This window comes from Corvus moneduloides, chromosome 13 (genome assembly GCF_009650955.1).
Source record: "Corvus moneduloides isolate bCorMon1 chromosome 13, bCorMon1.pri, whole genome shotgun sequence".
NCBI lineage: Eukaryota > Metazoa > Chordata > Aves > Passeriformes > Corvidae > Corvus > Corvus moneduloides.
In genome coordinates this window covers 14745975-14772276 of record NC_045488.1, presented here as the reverse complement: position 1 = coordinate 14772276, position 26302 = coordinate 14745975, and the positions used below count along the sequence as shown (strand labels likewise).

At 39.9% G+C, this 26302-nt stretch overlaps 1 protein-coding gene across 3 annotated transcripts in view; it reads left to right on the top strand.

Annotated features, from left to right (window-relative positions):
• The window catches only part of THSD4 (thrombospondin type 1 domain containing 4), a 247357-nt gene that overhangs the window by 46296 nt on the left and 174759 nt on the right, over positions 1 to 26302 (top strand). For all 3 annotated transcript variants that reach the window (XM_032122684.1, XM_032122685.1, XM_032122686.1), the window contains exons 5-6: positions 1902 to 2331; positions 21657 to 21759. In XM_032122684.1, the coding sequence (XP_031978575.1) occupies positions 1902 to 2331; positions 21657 to 21759 (533 nt within the window). The remainder of the gene's footprint in view (positions 1 to 1901; positions 2332 to 21656; positions 21760 to 26302) is intronic.

Below are 26302 nucleotides of genomic sequence, written 5' to 3'. Positions count from 1 at the left end.
AAGTTCATGAAAATACATTCTTCATTCTGTCTGACATCAGAAGAGAAGGAAAATGAGTTGTGCTTAGCTGGAAGTGAGCCAGGGAACCTCCATTTAGAGGCAGTGGGAGAAATGTAAGGAGAGAGGAAGTGGTGGAAAAAGGGAAGAAATGAAAAAGGTATGTTGGAGAGAGGCTGTGTAAAGAGCACTTAAGAGAAGAGGTGGAGGCCCAGGAAATTTGTAATCTTACCTGTGTATTTTAAAGACACTGTATATCCTTGGTTCAAAGAGGGTTTCTATTCATATAAATAACCAGCCCACCAGCTCTGAAAGTGCTTCAGTCTTGAAGACCACTTGAGGTTCAAAGCATTGTTCTGAGCATAAAGTCTGTGAGGCAGTGATAATGCATTGATTTGCCAAGGCATAGGTTTGCTTGTGGCTAAAATTAGAAAAAGCTACGACAACAAAATTCCTTTTTAACACTGCAGATGTGCTAAGAGGGGCCAGTTCCTACTATTCACAGCTGATGTATTTTCATCATGAGAGAAATTTTTAAAAGTTAGAATGGTAAGAATGCTACATCATCATCATCATCATGTTTGCTACAACCTTTACATTAATAGCTCATAACCTGATTTTCTTACTTGTCTGGGCAAATGCATTTTTTGAAATAAAGAATATATTTAGGTTGGCTTAAGTTTAAAGGGGCTCGTTATTTTTGTTATCGAAGTGCTAAACAGATTTGTCTGAGCAATCAAAGAGGTGCATGTGTTTATGAGAATTATGCCCAAAGAAAGGAGATTGCCAGATCTGCATTACACAGCTGTTACGCCTCTGCTTGAGATGAAAACAGTAGATCAGATGCCTGCTGGCTGTGGTCTGACATGAAACATGTAATGCTTTTCTACCTGTATTTTTCTGTTAGGCAGTAATTTACCTTTAGATGGTAACTCTATTCTTGGTGGCATTTTTTCCCCCTTTTGTCCCAGCTGACTGCAAGTATTGTTGAATGCTTCCTTTCCTCTTCTTACTCTCTCTTGCTCTTGCTCAGCTCAGGGAACAACAGAAAAACTACTAATGCTGTGTAATCTCACTCTCTTTAGGTCTGGCTAAGTAGGCACAAGGCTGATGGGTTTTCTTTATTTCCTCTCCATTTTACTTATGGGAAGCTTTTTTTCCCTCCCTTAATGCCAAAAACCATTATACAACTTTTCTCGACTGTAACTACCAAAAGCTTGCCTCAACAATGACTGTCATGGTCACAGAGCAGATTAACAGGGATAAACGGTTCAAGAGTGCTGGTTGCTTATCTGCCAGGGCAAATCAGCACTCTTGTTCACACATCTTGAGCCAGGAAGATTGATTAAAAGCCCCACGTGGCCATCAGGCTGGAATGTGAGGTAAATGACTTTTAGGGTTTCCATCTTACAAGAGTCCTGTGAGAATATAAGACTTGGAAAGAAAACAAACCCAAATAGAAACAAACCAAAAGAAAGGTCCCTTTGATCTGGTGGCTGTCTGACATCTGTGACACTTTTGTTCCTAGAAAATAAGTATGTCAGTTTATAATCTCTGGTTTTCACTGGAGTTCAAGTCTATTTTGCATATGTATATTAAAAACATAAATATATTTTATGTGCAGAAAGAAAATTGCTTTTCTTTAATGGTATCTCCCTTCCTGAGCAGCAAATGTCATCCAGAATAGCTGTATTCATGCATTGCTCTGAACTGGAAGAAATGTTTTTTGCCAACTTACTTGTTTTTTGCCAACTATTTTGCAGTTTTAGGATCAAGGCCTTCTGAGATTCCTAATATCAAGCTAGACTACATCTTGTACATATTTATAACAAGTCATGTAAAACTTAACTGCTCTTTCGCTTATTCATTCAGTAACTGTTTTCTCTCTCTTTCTCTGTTTTTAGAAGCAGAAATAGAAATCCTATTGGTCCAGGAAAGTATGGATATGGAAAAGTGCCATACATTTTACCTTTACAAACTGATACTGGTCAGCAGCCTCAGAAGCTGCGGAGGCAGCGACAGTCATCAAGGAACCACCTATTCCACCAGAGTCCGAGTCTCATGAACTCCTACAGCCAGGCAGCTGCTCCTTCACTGCAGCATGGGAATCTTTATCAAGAACCAAGTGGGCCTCAGGCAGGACACCAAGTCCTGGGGCCCTCGGTTTATCAGTCACCTTCGTTCCCTGTATCTCAAAGTCTGTTCCATGGCAGTGACTCCAACCCTCATGGCCCTGCCTCCCACCAGGCCCTGCAGGGGCAGCCCCAGCCCCAAAGGGCTGCAGCCATCGTGTGCATTGGTGCCTACAAGCAGTATAAACTCTGCAACACAAATGTAAGTCTATTTTTCCTGGATTTTATGTGTTGGACAGCTATTGGTTTTCCCTAGTGTGCAAAACCTAATCATCAAGTTAAGTTCAATTTTTTTTAAATTAATTTAATGAATTTTTTGTGAACTTATTTTAGAGTGTCTTGGGGAGCACTGAAAGTAGATCCATAATATTATAGTTACCTAATACCATATCTTGAAGGGTTTTAAGCAGTCACTTCATCTACCAATAAGTACAACTCTAATTTGATTGGAGAAACTGGTCTTTTTGGTGCTGAAACCAGGGAACGTGAGGAATTTGAGATAAGGATAGTAATTGAGAGAGGTAATGGGACAAACATGGGCTGAATAATGTCAGAGACTGCAATAATTGTGGAAAATTTTCGTTGTAGTTGTGGTGAAGGGACAAGGGATGAATTTAGTGTAAATTTTCCACTTCCATTTGGTGTTGTGATGTTATTTTGATTTTTGTGTGATGCGTGTGGATTTTAATGATAATTCTTAAGTACGTGGTTTACAGAGTCGAAGAGTGGAGTGTGTTGGGTTCGCGTGGTCAGGTTTTGGTAGAGGGGAGGTGTGGGAGGACTGCAGGTGTGGCTTCCATGAGAAGCTGCCAGAAGCTTCCCCCATGTCCAGTGGAGCCAACACCAGCCGGCTCCAGGATGGACCCACTGCTGGCCAAGGCCAGGCCCATCAGAGATGGCAGTAACATCCCTATGATAACATACTTCAGAAGGGAAAAAAAAGCTATTGTGCAGATGTAATGTGGCCAGAGGAGAGCAGAGCGAGAATGTGTGAGAGGAACAGCCCTTCAGAGGCCAAGGTCAGTGGAGGAGGAGGGGCAGGAGGTGCTCCAGACACTGGAGCTGAGATTCCCTTGCAGCCTATGGGGCAGCCCATGGTGCAGCAGCTGTGGCCCTGCAGCCCATGGAGGGCACTGGGGCGGGTGGATGCCTGAAGGTGCATGGAAGGAAAGGTGCCTGGAAGGCCCATGCTGGAGCAGGCTCCTGCCAGGGACCTGCAGGCCCATGGAGAGAGAGGAGTCCACACTGGAGCAGGTTTGATGGCAGGACTTGTGACCCTGTGTGGACCCACACTAGAGCAGGCTGTTCTTGAATGACTGCACCCTGTGGGGACCCACGCTGGAGCAGTTCATGAAGAACTGTAGCCCATGGGAAGGACTCACATTGGAGAAGTTTGTGGAAAACTGTCCCATGGGAGGGACCCCATGTTGAAGCAGGGGAAGGACTCTTCTCCCTGAGCAGCAGCAGAAACAACCTGTGATGAACTGACCATAACTCCCATTTTATCTGCCTGTGCCACTGAGGGGAAGAGGTAGAGCTGGGAAGAAGAGAGGGGTGGGGGGAAGGTGTTTTTAGGATTTGTTTTACTTCTCATTGTCATGTTTTGATTTTGATTGGTAATAAATTCAGTTAATTTCCTTAAGTCAGGTCTGTTCTGCCCAGACAGTAATGGGTGAGCGATCTCTCCTGATCCTTACCTCAATCCATTAACCCTTTGTTATATTTTCTCTTCCCAGTCCAGTTGTGGGAGTGATAGAGTGGCTCTTTAGTGGGTACCTGTCACCCAGCCAGGGTCAAACCACCAGTCACTGACAAGCTTAATGTTTTTCCATGAAAGAAATTGAAAAATGGAGTTTGGATAGGCTGTGTTATGAAGGCTATCTACTTCTCAGTCCTGTACGATGAGGCTATCCTTTTGTGAGTTCTAGTCATGTTCTAAACAGCATTTAGAGCCAGTCCCCAGTAGCCTGGATCACTCCAGTGTCTTTTCATGGTGCTCTGTGCTTTCTGTGCATTCAAGTTCTATGTGCTTTGATTTTAGTTTCCTAATTTATTGGAAAATAAATTAGGAAACGAATTTATTGGAAAATCTGTTCTGTGTTAATTTTTAAATAAAACTTAATCTGTTGTTACTTGATTCAAAAATGTTTGGCTGGGTGTAGCTCCATGCTCTGGGGCAGTCTCCCATTGTATGTGGGAGGCGAGTGAGGTTTTGTTCTTTGTCCCCATTAGTGGTTTTCATCCTGCTAAAATTTCCAGATTCTGCCTGTGCCCTTTTAGTATTTCCCAAAGTATGTTTTCCTAATACATCTTTCTTATTTGGACAGCTAATCTAACTTAATGTTGCAAATATGAAGAAGCCTGTATTTGGATATTAGAAGCAGAATGTTCAGGAGAGGTCTGAATATGTTGATATGACAGGCCGTATTTTTTTGGATGGCTGAACATGTGATTCTTCTGCCTCCTAGAAATCCTGTTTTGTTTAGTGGAAGCCGTATAGTAGAGATGTAACAATGGAACACAAGATAACAAAAACACAACCTAAACAAATCGGATGAGTTCCTTTCTGCTTCTTAGTGTAGCAGTTACCACTCTCACTTTATTTATGAATAAAGTCATTGACTGAGACTAGAGCAGTTGATTGAAAAGACCTGTGTCAAGAAGGCTTTAGTGTATTTCTCTGGAATGGAAAACATGAAGGGCTAATTTGAGCCTCTGAGAATAGTCTCTGGGACAGATTGCTCTTTCAAAAAACACTTTCTGTTTTTTGAAGGAAATGGGAAATGACCTTAGTGCATGGCCATTAATTTGGAAAGTTTTCTGTGCTAAATTTGCTCGCTGTGTCCAAGTGATACACAAATATCCCAGTCTTTATTTCATCCCTCACACATCAGGGCACAAAGTTGGACAATATTCTGCCCGACTTAACGTGACAAAATTGTTTCCAGGAAAGAGGTCTTTTCAGAGGGCAAGGAGTAAGAGATGAGGAAGTTAGAAATGACACGGAAGAAAGAAGCAATCTGAGATTGCCAGAGTATGGAGAAGGAAGGTTTGTAGAAGATGTTTGTTGAGAATGACAGCTGGGCTGGAGAGTAGAGGGCAGTGAGCTTGTAAATTGGACAGTGGTCAGACATGCAGGTCAGCATGGTGAGTGGTTTGGCCATTGGCAGATTTCTTTGATAGAAGGGAACAGGAGTGAAAATATTTTCATGTTAGTTTTAAATCTGTTGTTTAAACACAAGAATTCAACAGATGAAGAGAAAACACAGATGAACACACTGCTGCTGCCTCTTTACCATTGTTGCTTGTATAAATGCAGTTATAAAGAAATCTTTGATTATAATACAGGAAACTTAATAGCAAAGAGAAATTGTAGATGAAGCAGCTTCTCCTAAGCATAGAACTCTACATAGTGATATTCTTTATTTAGTAATGTTTCTGTTACCTTTGGAGAGGCTGTAATTGCTATTCAGGGTTATTTTTCTCCCTAGAATGTGGTAATTAATGTAATTATTAAAAAGAAGTTGCTAAGAACAGTTTTAGTATAAAAGCCAGGATGAGAGCAAAACAAGGCTGATAGTGTTTCACTTTGTTTGCTTGTTCTTCCCGATTAAATGCTTCTGCATGCGGGCTTTAATTTAATTTATCAGCAGCGACATGTACCAATGGTCTTGCCAGCAAGCAGAGAACAGTATCTTTTTATTTCTTTTTTTTCTTCAGTTCTTCCTGGAGCATACCAAAACTGAAAATCTCATTTATTGGAAGTATTCTGTTAACCCTTATTCTAGTGTTTGGTCACTCCCTCTACAGTTTTTCCTAAGGGCAACTAATTAACAAATTAAGTTAATCTGCCTTGATCCATTAGGTCATTTCCTCATTATTGTGCATTTATTGTTTTTTCATTGATAGCTGAACTCATTTCACATGACTGACAGATTGATTCATAAAAGGTAAACTTGTGTGATTTGGTTAGGGACAGCCTCGGAAGTGCTTGTATTTGTTCAAGTGCAGATTGTTAAACCTATTTTCTTATTATTTAAGTGGCTTCCCCTGTTCAGCACCTTGCAGATGTGGTCACCTCAGAACACACAGCTGCCTGTCACCCTCTTTGGCAGGAAACAGGCAGTAAGCATCTCTCCTTTTTGAACAAACAGCTCTGGCAGATCTAACTGAAACCATAAGCTACCTGCAATACAACAGGATTCTTCCAATGTAGTCTCTAGTCCTTCGAAAATAGGAAAGTGATGAGTAAATCTCCCTTGTTTCCCCCTGCATTAAATGAGAATGAATTATTATATGGATGTGCGGCTGAAGTAGAATTTGAATTCAACCTTCTTTGTGTGGTTTTTCACCAGAACAAAGGAAGCAACTCAAATGGAACATTTGTTTACTGAGCACTTTCTGTAATTAATTGTCTTGAGCATTGCCAAGTCACTGGCTCTTATGCGTGCCTGAATGTGTGAGAATATATTTGTAAATCAACTCCAGGCTGCAGGTTGCTTGGGTAGTGTGCACAAGGAAGCTTTCAGGCTTCTGAATATTCCAGACTACTTAAGGTAGTTTCAGCATGAAGAGTGATGCTAAATGGATCTAAAATCTGAATTGTCTTTAGCTATGGCTTGAGGTATGTTTTTGACCAAATTTATATAGGAAAAGTTTGGAAAAGTTAAGGTAAAATGTATGAAAGAGTAACTCTTCAGGGCTCAGTGAAATATTTATGGATAAAATTTTGCTGAGTTTGTCCAATTTCATTCCCAGTTGCTAGCTTGCCCATTCATTCCTGTGGATTACTGTCATGTCTCGAGTTACACTGTTGTTTTTCTCAGTATTTTTTGTGATTGGTGTTTAGCAAGAAGTCAGCTGTGTTGTGGAGAAGTATCTAGATAAGATCAGAAGACCGTGATTACTTTTACTTTCTTGGCCTGACTCTTCAGCTATGCCTGCTATTATTCTGGTAGCAAAGCTATGGAAAATCCAGCTTTTGGTTCTGAATAAGAGTCTTCTGCTTGGATCTGTGCTCCTGTGTGCAGAGCACTTGAGAACAGTGCATTCCTGAGCAGGGAATGGGGAGTATCTGAAAAGACAGTTTTGGAAGTGGAAGGAGGTTTTACCATTGAAGAGATGAGGTGAGGTAAAAGACTCAGGATCAATCCTCAGCTCTGTCGTGATGGGATGAATTAAAATATTTGCTTTCCCAAAGAGTCTTACTGAAGACTCTGCTACTAATTTTGACTGGTGTGAGTTAAAACTGTGCCACTGAAAGGCTTTTTTTGGATGCAGAACCCCAATTAAATAGAATTACAATGTTCTGCAGGAATGTGTTGAGTCCATTAAATAGTGATGTGCTTTTCTGTCATCTAAGCACATAGGTAGACATTGGCAGGGTCCCCTGGCACCTGGGATCTTGGGCCATTCACCAGCTCGCTGCTGTTCTGCCCAAGCAGTTTTGAAAATTTTCCACTTTATAGACACCGAAGCATTTCGAGCATTTCAAGTTTTAGCTAAGGTAGAAATGGAAATGTTTGATTTTGTATGGAACAGAAAATGTAATTGCCAGACAAGTCTTTTCAGAATTGATATGGAGTGCTGCAAGTGTGCACTCATTTAATTTAATGTGGTTGGGATGTGCACACATTGAGGTGAAGACTAACAAGACGCTATTTTTTAAGTGAACTTTTTTTTTTAGACTGAAAAGCCCCTCCTTGTTTCCAAGAAGTTTCTGTGGGAAAAATCTCATTTTGAGATTTGTATAGAGTAGGTGTTTGACATGAGTGGCAAAGTGGGGTTAAGATGACATATCTTTTCCTGAGGAAATTTAAACTTAACTTTATGTGAAGAATTTTCCGTGCAAACACTGTGGGATTATGCGTAGGTTTGGTAGTCTGACATTCCGTGGATGTATAGGAAGCTTACTGAAAGCTTGCATTACTTTGGGTTGTACTGTCCTTTTCTTGACTGTTTTGCTATTTGCAGCAGAGTTGTGTAAATATTAATTTAGAATGATTTGTCACCAGTACAGGCTGAACTTACCAGAGGCTGGCACAGAGATATTGCCCTTAAAGGGTCTTACGTAGTTTGATCCGTTGTCATTTGTGAACAAAAGAGTCACAGAGAGACATCTTTGATGAAGGTCTTGGACCACAATTGTTTCTTCTGTGTCTCTGCACTGTGGCTTTATAACATCCCCTTCTGACATCCCCTTCAACAACTGAGAACCCTGTATTAGATATTTTGCATTAAGACATTCTTATTAGAACTTAAATAATTATGGGAAACTGTCTGCCTTAAATCATCAAGAAGAGTGTGTTGGAGTAACTTTAAAAGCTCTCTCAAAGAGTTTTATTCAGTAAGTGTGCTCTGTACTTGTGGCAGTAACACAGAGTTAGCTGGTTTACACATACTCATTATTACTAGGTTAATTACTTACTAATGTAGTAAAATGTTCATAATAAGTCCAAACCCACACAATTCAGAAAATCTTGATGTCTAGAGGCATGTAGGTTTTAATTGAAAATTGAGTTGCTTACTTTGATCAATAAATCTAAACTACTGTAAACGAATTAAACATCTAAGAGTCCTAAAGTCATGCCCTGTTGTGACAAGAACTATAAAAGCACAGACCAAAAGGAAAGGTACAGGTGAAAATTTGGTAATGTATACATGGCTATAGCCATGTCCTGTATTCTCCAGGTCAGGGAGAAGTGACCAGTGGGATCTGTAACATTCTTATGGCTGAGATATTTTACTTTATTCAAAGGCAATGAGATAGAAATAAAATACAGTAGAGCCTAGGATAGAATAAACACCTTAAGTCAATAAAACAGAAATATTCCACTAGAAAACAAAGTTTGGGAGTATGTATCAGTGATAAAAAAATCTACTAAATGTGTTAGAGCTAGCCAGTTCATATACATTCAGTGTCATTGATATGTTTGGAGTTTAGCTTGAATGCTCTGGGAGCTGAATTTTCCAGAGACTCTGTCAACTTCCCAATATATATTTTCTTGATTTTTAATGTACAAGAGTACTTCAAAAGGTATAGTTAACAGTAGTACTTCAGTATTTTATGGTACTGCTGGAAGCATTGATCTGCCTTTTTCTTCTGTGAGGTTTATTTTGAAGTTCAGAGCCTGTTGCATGGGTCGCGTGATGTAGCTGGAGAAGTCTGCCTCCAGTGGAGTGAATTTATGTCTAAGAATAGCTAAAGATTCAGACCCTCATTTTTGTGTAATAGCAGTGTGGCATAAAAATGTTAGTAATTCATCTAAGTGCCTCAAAATCAAAATACAAATCAGTTGGCTAAAGCTTTTGTTTCCTAACTTCTTGGTGAACTTTGAATGGGAGGTTTCATGTAGCAGTTGGAATTGTCTGAGAAGTTACCTTGCTAATTCTTGGGGTAAATGGAATACATGTGTCTTGGAGGAGAGGAAAGAGGAAAAAGATACACAGTTATTCCATCACTTCATCAGTTATGAATAGCAGCATTAGCACTTAAGATCCTGTGGAGTGATTTGGAAACTTCATTGCGATGCTTGTTGAAGTGGAGCAGGGGGTTTTTGTTCTGCAGTAGAACAGGACTCAGGGTGATTTAGGTTGCCTGGTTATCATTCAGGTATAACTTCTGTTCCAAGTTTGAAGGAGGAAGCTCATCAATGAAAACTGGGACTTCAGAGTTGCAACCAGATGGTTGCATTCCTCATATTTGTAGTTTTGTTTAATAGTGTATTGTAAATTTGAGTAGTTGTCATTTATCAATATAGACAAGTGTTGTGGGAGAGATTTTAAAGCTTTCCAGCTTTGTTTCTTCTTGTCAATTCATATCGATGAAAGTGTTTGTCTGAAATTCTGGTGTGGAATTTTTCAATGCTCCCATAATTTGAACAAGAAATGTGCTTTTTATTCATATGTTAGTTTAATAGTATCCAGGTTTTCAAAGCAGAAGAGGCTGCAGATGTCATGGGTAATTCACAAATAACTTTTTAATGCTGTTTTTATGAATACTTGTTAACTATTGCATTAATTACAGGTATAAAAAACACCATCTGTCAGATGTCAGTGTCTGCTTTGGTACATGAAAGGAGTAGTTTTTTCCTGGTATTTTTAGGAGATAGTTCAGTTAGCTGATATCAGTGCTTAATTTTAAGATGTTTTCAAGCCAGATAGCAGGAAAAGAACATATATTACATGAATAGAGGAACTTGCACTGAAATTACCACCAATACAATCCCAGTCCTCTCTTGTACTGACCGAGGTGAGTAGAGGAGGAAGGAAGTGCTGGAGAAGCTGCCAAAGTTAAGCTGTGGATACTGAAGAAATTGTCCGTTAGCAGTGCTGTTGAGTTTCTTAGTTTTGTGGGGTTGGGGGGGGGGTTGGTTGTAGTTGGTCTTGTTGGTTTTTTTTTTTTAATTTTAGAATTTTTAAGCAGGGCTTGGAAACAGCAAATTGTCAAAACTTGTGTAGAAAGTTAGGAAACATAAACGTCAAATTATGTCTAGCAAGCATGTGTTCTATTGCCTAACCACAGAATAGTTGTATTGAGGGATGGAACTCCAAACCCTCTGCCCCCAAGAAGTGGTCAAAAAGAAACCTGGCACTACAAGCCCTGCGGTGCCCAGAGCAGGTAAACAAACCTTTTGCACACGATACATTAAGAACTAACTGCCTACAGAACAATGCAAATGCAAGAAATAATTGAAATTATGGTGAGATTAAAAAAACCAACAAAACCCAAACCAGCCTGGTGTGCTCTGTCTCATCTTTCCTTGTGCTTCATGTACTTCATCAGTTGTACTGTCTGTCCAGAAGTAACACCTCTGTGAGCAGCGTATTGCACACATTGAGACATACAAGTGTAATTAATGAAACAGAGCTTCTTTCTAGTGAAAAGTTGGTGAGGCTGTTTATCTTCAAACCCTTGACTTATATTTGTGGAAAAAACAATGCTCTGTTTTTTCTATCTGTCAAGCAGTGTCAGGAAGGCAGTGGGTGATCTGTAGGGGGAAGAGGCCAGAGAAACATCCCCTGCCTTGTTCTGCAAACCGGCTTCAGGATTTGGGTGCAGCATTCAGTAACTTGCCAGCTGACCCGTGTATTGATTTTCCTGAATTTCTCTTTGCATCTTCATTTGTTAAAGGTAGCAAGGAATACTGATTGTCTTGATGGCTGTTTTGAGACCTCAGTTTGGGTCACTTCCTGATGACAGTTTTTTTGGCTGATGTGAGGTTTTAGTTTGAGCAGCAAAATGCCATTAAAAGGACAAAGTCAAACCTGTAGAGGCTTAGAGCTTTCAGAACTGGAGTTTTGTCAGCAATCCTCTGGTAACTCTCGTGTTAAGAAAACTATTTAATTATCTGATAATGTACTATTTTACCCCAGGGTCCCTGCACAGATCAAGAGCTTAGTTGTGAGTGATAACACTACTCAATGTTATTCTCTTTTTATTCAGCCTTTGGCTCCCTGCCTTAAAAATGGTCCTTGCAGAAGATGAGGAAAAAAGGCTTCTCTAAGGACTAGTTGTTGATGCTATTACTGCAGTGTTTGCTTTAAAATTCACAAAGCTGCTGTGTGATAGCAAGAAATGGAGCTGGGATATGGAAGAATGAGGTTTAAGAGAAGTGTTCCATAATTAGTGCTGCTTGTCAAGTAGTTTGAATTGAATTTTTTTCCCCATGTTCAGTGCCATATTTATCACTTGACAATAGTCAAAGCAAAATTTACACTGGCAAAACTGTAATTATGATTTGGCAGCTCATCTGCAAATCAGGTCCAGAGGTTTTCAGTCAGACGCCCAAACCAGAAAGTACATAGTTCACGAACTGAGAAAGAATTGGATTAAGTAATTGCACCATAAGGTGCCATTTTTTTCCCTCAAAACTGGTAGAGTAGCTATTCCAGAAATGGCAGACTGTCCTTCATGTTCCTTACTCTGTATGCCCATTTTACAGTGAATGAGATAGAAATTATGTGAATAACCCTTCTAGCTAAACATTCCCCAGAGTAAGTCCATTCTGCACACTGAGGGAGTCATAGCTCACATGGGAAAAATGGTATGCAATCATGTAACTGAGAGTGGACCTCACAGGCAGAAAGAGCCAAGTGTAACAGAATTGCACGGACAGTCTCTTCTAACTTGAGATCAAACATTCTTTTAAGGCCCTGTGACTTACTTTATAGTGTTTAAACAAACCAAAAAAGCCTTCAAAAGCAGAATGCCATCATGTGATACATCAGTATTCTCAGAACTGATCAGATCATTGCAGTTGAGCCACTGACAGAGGGAGTTTGCCCTCTGCGAGTACCGAAGGGCAGTGAAATGCTTTGCTGTGGTGGTCTTAGGTCTTTCTCACCACAGGTGTTTCTGCTTTTTCTCCACAGACAGCCCATCTCTTCTACTTCCTGCTGGCAGGAACTGTCCCACTGTATTTTCTCCTCAGTCACACTTCTCACTTTCTTAGTACCTTTACTCATATTTTTAATCTTTTCTCCCCATCTCTTCTGCCTCCAGTCTCTCCTTTTTCTTAGTTCCCTGTTGCTTTCCAGTTTCATCCAGTTTCACTTTCTCCTTCTCAATACCTTCTTCAGCTGACTTGCTCATCCAGCCTCATCTCTTGAATCCCAGTCCCAAGATTTATCTGTTTTTCCAAAGTATTCCATGCATTTTAGGTACAGGCTCAAGTGGTTATTAGGAGCGGAAGAGAGATGTGTTGTTTTAATTTTCAGTCCTTGCCCTAATACAGACCTCAGGAGCACTTTCCAATAACTGCTGGAGAGCTTCTCAACCTCTTTGAGCCTCAGGTATGGAACACACTTGTAAACAGATTGTTCCTCTAGTTTAGCTGGAAAACTTTAACAAGTTTTGACTGAAAGTGTACACAATACATTATCAGCATTTTTTTCAAAATTCTTGTGGCCTGACTATACTTGAGTGGATTTCCATAGAAAAAGCAGAGGGTACATTCTTGACAAAAAACCCACTTTCCTGGCTGACATAATTTCACTCATTAAAATAGAATAGGCACTTACATTTGGAAAAAAACCCCAGAATATTGGCAGCATGGGAAAAAAATAAAACACTTTTCCCTTTTGTTTTCCTTTGGGCTCATTCTGGGATGAAATGCTTCAGTTTAAAAAAATGAGACTAAAACAGATAGCAGGAGTGGAAAGTTTTAGTCTGAGCGGTTAAAGTTGGGCAAACTCATGAGTAAATGGACAGTGCTACCAGCTGCAGCTATATTAAACCATTCTAAAATAAGACAAACGTGTCTGCCAGTTGGTTTAAAGTGCCTTTTTTTTTTTTTCCTTTGAAGTGTATGACCTAGGAGGAAAGAATATACCACAGAAACAGTATAAGAGTGTGTTGTATCAGAAACTCATTTTTGATGGAAACAAGAACTCTAAAGTCTGAATAATGCTGCAATTTCTGTTACACTGGGTTCCTGCAAACTCAAAGTTATTTTTAAGCTGCATTTGCTTTGCTCTAAAGATATTCACTTTTTCGGAAAACAAATTGTTTCACATTGTGGATTTTATTTTTTTTTAACAAAACCGAATAAAATAAATTGTCTCAGCAGACTTATTTCAAATTCCCCCGTTGTAGTAACAGCTGTACATTTACCTGTATGTTTCTCTCTCGTGTAACAGTGCATTGACATTTCTGTTGCCTGTTGTTACTTAGACTAGAGCTCATTCTCTAAAAATACTGTGATTACTGCTACAGTATGATTTTTTTAATTAAAAAGTAGATTATCATGGTAATACCAATCAGGAACTTCCTTAAACTTCCAGTCCTCCTGCTGGAACCATTCAGGTAGTGCCTCCTCCCACACAAAGGCCAGTCATTTAAATGGAATGCATGCAATTGAGTTTCCATTGAAATCATTGGGATTTCATAGAGAAAACTGCTGGAGGGTTACTCCTGCCCACTGCTGAAGGTGGTAGAATGAAAGCGCCACATAAAGACTGGACTCCAGAAAGAACAGGCAGCTCCAAGAACAATGCTTTTTAAAAATGTAATAAAATACTGCTGGAAACCCTAGATTAGATGTTTTATCACAGTAGCATAATTTTCTACAAACTCTGAGGGCTAGATATGTCAACTTTGCTTAACGTCTATAGACTTTGCTAAAGATGGATCAAGCATGAGTTTGTCTCAGAGTCTTTCATAGCTGATATTGGTGGTGCCTTTCAGAGAGGGTTTTGGAGTGGCTGATCTTTCTAGTATAAAGAAGGCTACTGCTAGTATATTAAAACAACTATTCTTAGTACATAAACCTCCCATTTCCTGAGAAGTATTAATAAAATGCTCTGTTTTGCAGGTGTATTTGAACAATGTAGACAGATGGGACAGTGAAAGATGATGAAGCTTCCACGTTTAGGCATTCTGCAGACTTTGAACCAGATTGTGTGAAATGGAAATAGCTTTTCATTGATTTCCCGTTAAATGAGGCACTAGCATGCAGTTTAAGCACCTTGAGCACTATGTAGTGTTTCTATAAGTAGGTATTTGAATGGAGGGATTCTTGTATCTGCAGGATTTTTTAATGCAGCATATTTATATAGAAAAGCGATAGCACTGCTGAGACTGGGAACAGCAGCTGTACAAAGCAGTTATGATTTCTGCTGCAAATGGCAAGCTTTTGATGCTTGCTTGGGATTATGGAAAGAATATTCTGTGTAAACTCCAGTCTTCTTACTGAAGTAGCTCTCTGCTCAGGGGCCTGGGTACTAAAAGAAATTTGGGACAGTAAAATAGTAACTACATTAAAAAAAACCCTAACTTTAAAAAGACCAGTCATCTGGTCTTTTTTTGGATCAAAAAAGACTAGCAACAGTCTTCAGTCTGCAGGTGTGAATTGAGATAGCCCTGACTTTCAGGACATACTTGTGCATCACTTTACACCAGATAATACTCTGTTCCAGCATGGTCTGTTTTCAGTATTTGTCTTCCATTTTCTAATTGCTCAACTTCCATCTTTAGAAACCAGTTATGTTTATCAGAATTTTTTGGTTGGTTGCTTGCTTGCTTGGGTTTTTTTGGAATAGTATTTGTAAAATTTTAGCGTTAAACAGAGATGGAATATTTTCTTGACATGATTTTGGTATTGCTGGGGAAATGTACTGTTAATTTTCCTATTATAGCTCCTTGATTAGCTCCTCCTAAGCTAGTAGTTCCAAACATTTCCAGTCACACACATTAAATCATTGTAGATGCTTTGTGTGGGATGGATGAGTGACTAACATTTTATTTAAAACCAAAGCTGGACTTGAATCTTTTACAAGTTGTTGTAAATCTGAAATAAAATAAGTTATTTCAGTTTAATCAGATGGATCTGTCAGTGCGAATTTAAAAAGAAAAAAGCCACAAACCTGTGAAGTTAAGCAGAAATACTACTTTTTCCATCTGTTCGGTTGAGCTTTCTTCCCCATTATTAGACAAACTGCATTTTCAGATGTAAAGTGCTACAGAATGGAAAAACCGTAAAGCAGTAATAGATGCACTTGCCACATTATGCATTAATGCCTTATGTGTCTGATTGCAGTTAATAAAGATCAGGTTTGGGTAACACTTCAAAGACTTTTCTCGTTAAGTTCAGAGAACCTTCTTGGTGCAAAGCTGAAATCAATGGAAAGAAGGGTTCTCAAGTTCCAGGCTGTGAGGGCAGCGGTTTCCTGACCCATGCCAGTGGCCGCCAGCACGTACCTTGGGGAAGGCAGGCACCCCGTGTGTAGCTCTGCCATGGCCCATCTTCCTTGTTCCAAATACAAGCTCATTGCTACCTGGATGGGATTTGGGTAGAAATACAATGATTTTGTATTGTGCACACATCTAAGGTCTTTACCGTCTTTGACAGGCAGCCCCTGGAAAGGAGTGAGGGGAAAGAGAAGGGCCGCAGCCGTCTATTGCTGCCATAGACTCTGCATCCCCTGGAATCTGTGGTTAGTAAAGCGCTACTCTGCTTGTCCCCGCTGCAGCAGACACGAGGTGTAAATTCATGGCTTGAGGCAGTGCAGAGTCTGCCAATACAGGTGCTCCTTCCTCTTTCCTCGTAAACTTGTGCAGATACCACTGCATTCCCAGATGGAAATTCTCATTGCATGTTAGGCCAGACATTTAGAATGGACTGTCTGTGGCTGTGCACTGTAACCAGAGCTGGCTAGCACTATTTTTACTGCAGAGCTGTTCTTCACATGCATTTTAAATTTTCTTGCACATTTTGATTTTTCAGGAGCATCAGTTCCATTTGAATTGTCTGGTATTTTTTGTGCCACTGATATCTAGATATATTTAACATGCTTTGGTTTTTTTTGTTGTTGTTGTTGTTGTTGTTTTTTTTTTTAGTTGGCAGACAGTTGTCTTTATGTACTCTTACCATTTAAAAAAAATTAGAACTATTGGAGGAATAAGAGAGTCTCCAGGATTTTAAAAGGATCAGTTGTTCTCTTTCAGTGTGTGTTCAGCTGGACAAAACTAGGTTGCCTTGATTTGAGGTAGTACCTATGGAACAAGCATGGTCCTTGGCCATGGAAAGAGAAACGGCTTAGCTGGAGAACTAACGTTTGAAGGACCCTGCATTCCACTTTCATACGTGGACTTGGAACTTCTGTAGGTTCCAGGAGAAACAAGACACCGGCAGTTCAGAGCAGAAGGTCAAAGTTCACTGCAGATGTGGTGGATTGTTGTGTAAAAACCTGGAACGTATATATAGACTGTGCGTATTAAAGGACACAATACATTTATGCTCTGCAAAGGAAAAAACAATCTTCAGATTACTGTTTCAGAAACAAGTATTTAAATTATTTTTCTTTGGAGATGTGTTTATCCTTTGGGATGCCAAAGGATTAATATGATTATATAGAACCACTACAGAAATGAAAGCTAGAGTACAACTAGATTATTTGGACTTAGTTGAACATGTAGTATTGCACACACAGAAAATACTAATTATGAATTATGTCTGAACCTGGAGAATCAAGAGGGGATATGGGGCATTGGAAAAAGCATTTGCCAGTTACTGTAGGTCATAAGAATGCAACATTGCCAAAAATCTTAGTCAATGTTTTAATTGCCTGTAGAGGTGGTTTCAGGATCAAAATGACCCATTTACACATTTCCAGAAGTGTGTTGTGTCAGCACAGCTTTGACACAGCTTTTCTAATGGCAGATGTGAGCCCACATCTGCTGGAAGACTGATAATTTTCTGGTTTTCTGCCAACACTTCCTTAATTAAACCAAGTGTCAAAGATTTGTTAAAAAGTGTGCTTTTCAAATGTTTCCCATAAGCTAAAAAGCTGATAGGGTGGTTTCTTTGTTTTACAGTCTTAGCTGTGCTAGCAGCTCATTTTAAGAAAACTCTGATGGTACATGACAAAGAAAATACTGTGTGTTTCTGTCCCTCAGACTACTTTCATACCTGCATATTTCAGAAGAAACTGAGGCTACTGTTTCAAAAGTACAAAGTTTCTATCAACAGCAGGCACAGTGCATTTCAAGAAGTTTGGCCAGAGGTCCCATAACACAAAGGGATACTTCTAAAATGTTTTGTCTTAAGTGCTGTCTCCCTCATCACTGCAGTGCTGTGCTGCCACTGGTAATTTATTCACGTTCTGAAAGCACAGGAAGAAAAGCTGGCTGAGGTGTCGTCCTCCTTGAAACAGCCCCATGAAAATGCAGCAGAGGCAGCTCTGAAATGCCTTACCTTGTGTGAAAATGTCCAGCACTTTGAAGGCACTTTGCTGAATGCAGCCCCATATGCTAGATGGATATCATTGCTTTGTCCAAGCAGCATATTTTAAGTAGAAGAAACATCATCTAAAAACATACAAAATTATGCATTCTAGATGCTGTATCTAATTTTACAGTTCACAACTGAAAGAACAATAATTTAAAAACCCTCTCCCAGCAGAAAGTGTATATTTCTAGATAATTTATATCTGCGTTTACACAAAGGAGTCTGAGATTTATCTTAGTAGATGCAAAGTGTATTTTTTGCTGCTTTGGCCTCCATAGATCTGGTTTAAAAAGGAGATTTTATTTCTTTTTTTACAAACATCCAAAGAGGCCACCCTGTTTTCTGTATCCAAACCTCTATGAAAAACTTCAGATAACTCCCTCAGTAATCAAGACAAAGTTTTTGAGGAAAAAAATGAAATTCCAGATCTGTCATTAACAAAACATTGAATCAAAGTCAACATTTTGTTTACCAAAAAATTGTTTTCAAGTCCCTCCCAGGCAGCACAATTTTAATGCCCTCATGTCACTGAGGGGAAACCGAGGGAGAATCACACAGTAAGTTAAATATTTTAGTGAAGTTCATTCCAAAAGTCTCTGGAAAATTTTGGAGAGAGATCTGGGCTGATTAAATCCTGATACTGTGGCTTAGCCAGAGGAACATTCTTCACCTGCAGACACGCCGGTGTGCCTGCTTTTTCCAACACGTTGCCCTTGGCTTGGCTGGGGGCTGGGCAGAGCTGGGCCCGGGTGAAATGCTGCAGCCCAAGGACTGTGTCCTCAGCCACCTCCCTGTTCTCCTTTGTGTGGGCTGGGGAGCAAATGGTGAACTCTGGAAGGGACGATTGTTAGACATTGTAAGTAGGAGCTGTCTTTGGGCTTGCCATCCCACCACAGATGCTTGTTGCTGTATTTTAGGAGTTTTATAGTCAAGCTATATATGACAGAAATAGTAATTAAATTGAAGTGTAAAAATAGCTTGTGCTCTTGGGGAATAAATAAAAAATGATGATCTACAGAAATCCCTATATTGCAGCTTCACTTTTGATTGTACAGGGTCGTGCTTTTTCATTTTAGTGATTTTCTGCCTACAAAAGTACTAAAAAGCCAGAGAGGCCACGAGAAAGTGCCTGGCACTCTTAGGTCTTCTGAGAAAGACTCAAGGATTTCATTTTTGGGGGGGGCTGAGCTGCAGGCAGCATAAAACTGTCACTTCATTCAGCTCTGCATTAACAATTTAGGTGAGGTTAGTAAATGGTGCATAGATGTTAACTAGTATATATGTAGAGTATTATATAACTCTTAAGCCTTGGTGATTCATGAACTGTGGTAATTTTGCCTACTTGTACTTCGTAGTTAACTCAAAGAATATTTTAGAAGACATTTAAAAAAAGAAATTAATATAATCTGTATAAAGAAAAAGGCAAAGTGTTTTTGCAGAGCAGGTTGCTCAAATTTTTACTCAAATTTTTGTATTGTAATTAAACCTTGATGAATGAAATGAAGGAAGGGCAACTGAGTTGGGGCTTCTAAAGTAGCAGGGATGTTCTGAGTTAGCCTGTTCTTTTGATTTTTGCTTGATCCACACAGAGTTTAGTGCATTTGTCAATCCTTTGTCCTTCTTTAAAGCACTGAGGTCTTTGTCTTGTGGCAACTGTCAGGAAGTTTAAAACCAGAAATTATAGCTATATGAAAAGGATCTTAGAAGGGATGGGTGTCACTATTTGTTGGCAACAGAAATGAATATTTTTGATATTTTTACTCCTACATTGCCTGCAGTTGGTATGAGTGGGGTGTACAGGAAATGGGTTATGAGTCAGAAATACTGGTGCACGAGAGCATGAGCTCAAGGGTCAGAAAAGGAAAAACAAGAAACAACTAAACTTCACAATAGGCTGGTAGAAAATGTGTGCCAAAAAAAAGGGGAAAAGCATTCCAGAAAGAAACCCTTCAGGCTGACTTCTTGGCTGGTGCAAACTGATGTTTGTTCTGCTGTAATTAAGTGTAGTGACCTTAATTCATGCCAGCTCAGGTTCTGTCCCTTCACCTTTAGGATATGTGCAATAATTGGTTTCCATGAAAAATATGTTTCCTTGCCTTGGTTGGTGGTTGTGGCTGAATAACTGTTCTGCATTGCTGTGCCACACATAGAAGGATCTGTGCTTCAGTTGTGGGAATACAGCTTTGCTTTCTGCATTTGGCACTAGAAAGGCTTTTGGTCCCACCCTTCCAATGTGGTGGCTTGTGGTCCTATTTTCAGGGAAGGCTTTTTGTTTGTTTTTTTTTTATTAGACGGTTTGTTGAGGAAAGCAGTATTTGCGTGTACGTGGAGATCTCAGAAGGGTGGGAGAACGAAGCACAGATGGCTGCTTGGCCAGAAACAGTGTTTATTCTAGAAGATTTGTTACTTTGATTCTAATAGAAGATAAAGTAGTCCATGAACCTTCCCCCGGGCATGTCTTTGGTGCAGTTTATAGCCCACTTGAAAACTCTTGACTTTGATGTCTCTTTGATCCAGTTACAAGCATCTTCTTACAGAGATGGTGGATCCAAAGCAAGAACTCCTCTGGGACCTCTGATGTGCCTGGCTTCCCCTGCAAAGACAACCAATCTTTCCTACTATACTGACATAAGAGAACTGACTTACAGTTGCAACAAGAGTTGTTCTTAGTGATTCTCTTCTGTTCCCTTTGAAAACACTGTTATTTAGCCATGCTGTTTTCATGTAATGTTATCTCTAGCTTTCCCTTGAAATCTGTCATGTAGAAAAAATATTCTGCTGTTCTAGTCGAGTACTTAATGTGATTTCTACTGTTCTTGAATAGTGTTTTTAGTAGTCATTTTTATTATCTAAAGGCTATGCAAAAAAATGCATCTGTGCCCAAAGCTTGCCTATTTCCTCCAAGTATAGAAATTGTTCTAATTAACTCCCTGCATTTGGTAGAAGTCTTTCTCGCCTTTGTACGTGCCCACACACAGAGTAATCTTCTGCTGTAACTGCAGTAATGTGAGGATTCAGGCAGAACAAAGTCGTAAAATATTTAACTATTTAACTTGTATTTGCCTTTGGAATCTATTTCACATGCAAACAAGGCTGGTCTGCCAAAGGTGTGCGTTGCAGGTGACCTAAGGAAGGATGCTCCTTTCACCTATAAAACCTGCCCTGCCTCAATACCTGTGTGCATACATGTGCTTGTATAGAAGCAGTTCTTCTAACTCCTCAGTTGCAAGAGCTCAGGCTCTGAAGGCATGAGTTAAAATGCAAAATCATGCAGTGACTATAACAGCAGAATGTAGAAATGCAAAAGGGAAAGTGGAAATACGGTATGGAAGCATAGGCTGAGAATGAGAAGCTGCTGTGGTCAACTTCTAGTAAGTTATGGAAGCATGTATGTTAAGTGTTTCAACTCTGTTGAATCTGAGCCCAAAGAGTTAATGATTAAGAATGTGAAGCTGTTGTCGAAAGGAAGTAATTCTAATCTAATATTGAATTTATCTTGAAGTTTTGTGCTGTTGCTGAGGAAAGTGACAGCTCAACAAAAGCTTTACTTTTTTTTTAATAGAACTGTTGCTCCATTAACTTCACAAATTAATTTTCTTCAACTGCACTTTTGATACTGTTACTTAAAAGCACAGTTTGTTACCTGTTTTAAAGAGGTCTCCTGATGTTTATATCATTCATCTGGATTAGAAGTTTGCAATGCGTTCACTAACCTTCTAAACCTTTTACAGTTAATTAATAGGAAGGCAATAATAACTTTGTTGTTGATTATAATGTGGCTTTTTTTTTATCTAAACAGATGTGTCCTGAAAGCAGCAGAAATATTAGAGAGGTACAATGTGCATCATACAATAACAAGCCATTTATGGGTCGATTTTATGAATGGGAACCTTTTGCAGAAGGTAAGGGAAAACAACTTGGTTTTGCGTTATTACACAGACTGTGTTTTGGAAAGGCAGATGTGATTTTTACTCAGTGGAAGCCATTGGGCAGCTTTGATCCACAGCTGATGTTACCTCTTTTTACAGCTGAACATGAGCCAGTGCAGATGAAGGTAGGTTCATCTGACACCCAGTTGGATCTAATAATGTTTGTTTCAAATGTAGTCGTGTCTCAGTCCTCCTCTTATCTATTGTGGGCATAGTGAAGACTGGCAGAGCTGTACCTCTTTATCTCCAATTATGAAGATTCAGTGTATACTATGCTTTTAGTTAAAGCCATGTTTGGCTTTGTGAAGTTGCCCAAAAGGAAGTTTCAGAGCTGTACGACTCTGGCACTTTGTACCATGCATTTAGGCAGAACAAGGAGCCAGGTAGCCCAGCAAGCACGTGGCTGAAGGTGTATTCTGCAGACAGCATGACTTCTACAAGGTGGCCCTGAACACTTAAGATGAATTAGCTTTGATGTGTCCCTTTTCAAACCCTAATTGACAAGACCCAGCCAATGCTGAGCCAGCTCAGCCCACCTCCCTCTCCTTGCTTCCTACACAGCAGCTTTGGTTCACTGTCTTTTGCCAGGAAACATGAATCAGTGGATCTAGAACATGCCAGGATCATTTCTTTTTCCCTCCCCTGCATAGCACAGCTTGCTCCTAATGTTTATACTGGATCAATAAGGGCAGTTAAACTGTAATTTACAGCACTGTCTTGATGGTGATTTAAGTGTGATTATTGTTACTTTTAAAAAATACGCATATTTTTATTTCTCTCTTGTTCAGATTGGTGCAGCTGCATTTCTAACCCATTTTATCTGCTGCTGCTCCAACATAAACTTCTGTTTTTATTAAAAAAGTCATATTAGAAGGACTATAAACCCTATGAATTTAGAGTACTTAATGAAAAAAAAACTAGTTTGTGTGGGAGAACCAATAATACACTGACTTCAAGGGCAGGATTTGAGAAGAAGGATCCAGTTGTGGCAGAGGGAAAACATCACAGTGACATAACCATAAAACCTGTAAGGAAGTTTAACTCTACAGAAATAATAAGCGTTTTAGTCATACTGATAATTGAATTCTTTAATTTGAAATCTGAAGTTCAATTAACTTTCATTTTTAATTGTGATGAAAAATTCATAACCTTTTGATGGCTGGATGAAAAGGATCTATTGAAAGGAGGAAACCTATTGGTTGATTGAAAAGGGTAAGTCTGTGGGGATCTGGCCACAGGAGTCCCTCGTAGTGAAGAATGGCTGCATTTATTGAAAGGAGGGAGGATAGCTGCAGACTTTTTTGTCAGAAATTTTCTTTAAGGTTAAAGATGGAATAAAGTCCTCTCCAGGAGAACGTGTGTCTGATACTTTATCTTCAGGAGGATACCTGGATAGTCTTGTGCATCCAAAATACATCATCAAATGCAGTATTTTCAAATGAACAACTGCAAAAAGTCCTGATCAGCTTCAAACCTTCTTGCTTTGAGTTCTGTTTGAAAATATTGGCCAGGTATGTGTAATAAACAGCCTTTTAAGCAGCTGTCGCAGCCCTGGGTTTCTGTTCCAGCTGGTAGAGTTACTACAGCTGTGCAGGCACAGGGACTGTGAGCTCTGCTCTCTGCAAGGTCCTGCAGGGATGCTGGGCTTTCCTGGCCAAGTTGCTCTCCAGAATGGTGACCAGTCAGGGCTGCCCCCAAAGTGGGTAAAACTTGAAAGAGCTAAAAATGTATTCTTTGGGGACTTGGCTTTTTTCTTCCTTCTAAGTGAAATAAATTACAAGGAGAAAAATACTGCAAAGTTTGAGCAATTTCATTTTCTTAGAGAAAAACCCCAGTTTTTTGCAAATCAGAGCTTGGTCCACTGAAAGTCAGAAATGATTTACGCCTAACAGATATTGAGGCTCTGCCCCCTTCCCTCAAAGTAAAGAAAATGCTAAGTTTTCATGGAAATAATTCTGTTAATTTTTTTGTTTTGTTATTTTACAGTTAATTTTTAGTGGGAAGTTTTCTAAAAACTTGACCAAGCATTCCCTCCAAATGATGTTTTTGTTTGCTTTTTGTTGTAAATCAGCTCTAGTTTCAGAGCTCCCCTTTCAGGTGACTGCACTTGTTTTCAGGGCAGGACATTTATTTCCCAGGAATCCTGGCTGTTTCCAATGTGTGTGTGATTTTACATGTGCAGCTGTGGCTTGTGTTAGGACTGACTGGATGTTGGCTCTAGAGGCAACAGTAGGAGTGGGGACGTGGCTTCAAGGATCATCACAGTGGTGTCTGTACACATGATTTAATTCCACTTGGTAGAGTCAAGATAGATATCTTTGGCTTAAAATGCTGGATGAAGGCAGCCGACTTTCTAGGAACAGAGCCACGCTCAGATCTTGGGAGCTGTTTAAATTGCTTATTGCTGGCAGCCAGGGGCTGGAGGCCTGAGGGCTGTGCAGAGTGCACGGAGAGGGCCCCATTCCTGCTGGATGCTCCGGGGGCTGGTGCAAGGGCACCACCTTCACCTGCTCTGGGCCCTCAGCTCGGCCAGCACAGGCGGCTCTGGCAGCCAGCAGGATCTCTGCAAGGCCTGGCAGCCTTTCTTTGGTTCCTTCTGATTGCCAGGCCTGGCTTGCTTCTGTGACTTCTTGCTGCTGTTCTGTTTGACTGCTGAGAGACAGGACTTGTACAGAGCATGAAACACCACATTGCTTCTGGGAGCAGGGTTGGAGCCAGGCTGAGTTTCAACTTGGATGAAAATTCCTATCGCTGAAAGCAGGGTGTGTCAAATGGCACTGATGTCACTGCTGCATTTTCTGTGGGGGGATAAATGTGTCCCCAGTGTCCCCCAGTATCGCTGTTGCCAAACCTAACTACTGATAGGCACCATAAAGAGTTAATTTAAAATCAGCTGGGGCAAAAGAGGCTGACAGGGCCAGGAATCAGCCCGTGTCAGGTGTCAGCACCCAGCCTTGGGGCAGGCCTGGAGGCAGTTTCGGCTGGCTTCTCTTTACTTGAAATGTATCAGAATTTAAGCATCGAATGAATGGAAGCTATTTGGTCAGCATGGTTTTTCATGCTAAACTTCAATGGTACTCTTTTCTCTAAAATGCCACTCGTGTCAATACTCCATCCTGAAGCCTGTATTATGTTCAGAGGAGAACTCACTGTACAGGTAAATCTGTACACGCTGTATAATCATTTATCAGTTCACTTTTGTGTTAAAATACCTTCTTGTAACCTGACTTCTATCTAGAGATGTCTGCCTGCTACAGCTGGGATAAGTATAAGCTCTGTAGAAAATGAAATTTATAGTTTCCACAAGTGTCTAGTAAATACTGCAACTTCAATACTTTGTGTCAGACAAGAGGCATTTAAGATTTAGTTTGAATCAGTTTGGGTATTAAGATGGAGATGGAAGAGTAATGCAAAGCTGCTCATTTATTGATTTGTGTTTTTTTCTTGCTGGCTTTTTCACTGGAAACTGGCTGGTTTTCACTCATTTTGAATGACAAAATAGCTTCTCCTAACAAATCAAAATGTAGTGGCCCAACTTAAGATGTTAAGTTTCTAAGAAACTTCTCTAGTCTGCTGGCAGTTGATGACACTGAATGAGGTCTGATTAATGTGATTCAAGTAATTGTAAAATGGAAGAAAAGCCTAATTGATCTCTTTAAAATCTTGGTCAGGTGCTGAGAGGTGTAAGTGGCATCAAGCACTTGGGAGTACCCAGGAGTCAGAGGGGAGGTACAGGGGGTGCACTTACCAGAACAATGCAGAAGCTGCTTATGGATCCTCAACAGTCAGCTGTAAGCACAGAGAAGTTGTGCTGATGTTTCTGGTTTGGGAGGTTGTGGCGTAGTTGTGTTGTGCAGACAAGGGTATAAGAGCTTCAGAGGAGACCATTTATTCACTTCTAAAGTCTCATCAATAGGATGTTCTGTGGAGTATTTTCCATTCACCAATGGAACAGCAGAAAGCTGTTCCAAGGCCAATAATGCATATATTATGCTTGTTTTCAGTGGTTTAGTGTGGGATTTTTTCCTTTTCTTAGAATTGTGAGATGTGTGTATAAACAAATTATAGATATATATTGTTTATATGCACATTCATAGAATCAGGATTCATTCAGTGTCCATTGCTGGAGTTCATTACATATTAGTATTAAACCATTCTAGAAACCCTGTGAAGGTTGATATATATGGAGAAACCTAACATTTGTGTTGGCTGTTTAGGTTTACTGGAAGTGGAACTTCAGTTTAGAGTACATAGAGAGTTGATTCTTGTGTATGGTTAGGAAGGTGGGCCCTGGTGTATGTTTCCTGAATGTCTGTCGTTCCTTGGCAGTGCAGTCCTTGAGAAGCAAAGGTGTTGTCCCAGTTTATTAATGCTTGGCCTTCCCTGATTTATGACTGCCAGTTCCTTGTGTCTCAGGAGAGGCTGTGCTGAGCTAGATTCTCTCAGCTTTGTGTGCAATGCTTTGACAACCTAATGTTTTCATCCAGAGGACGGGAAGTCATCTTACTGTTTTATT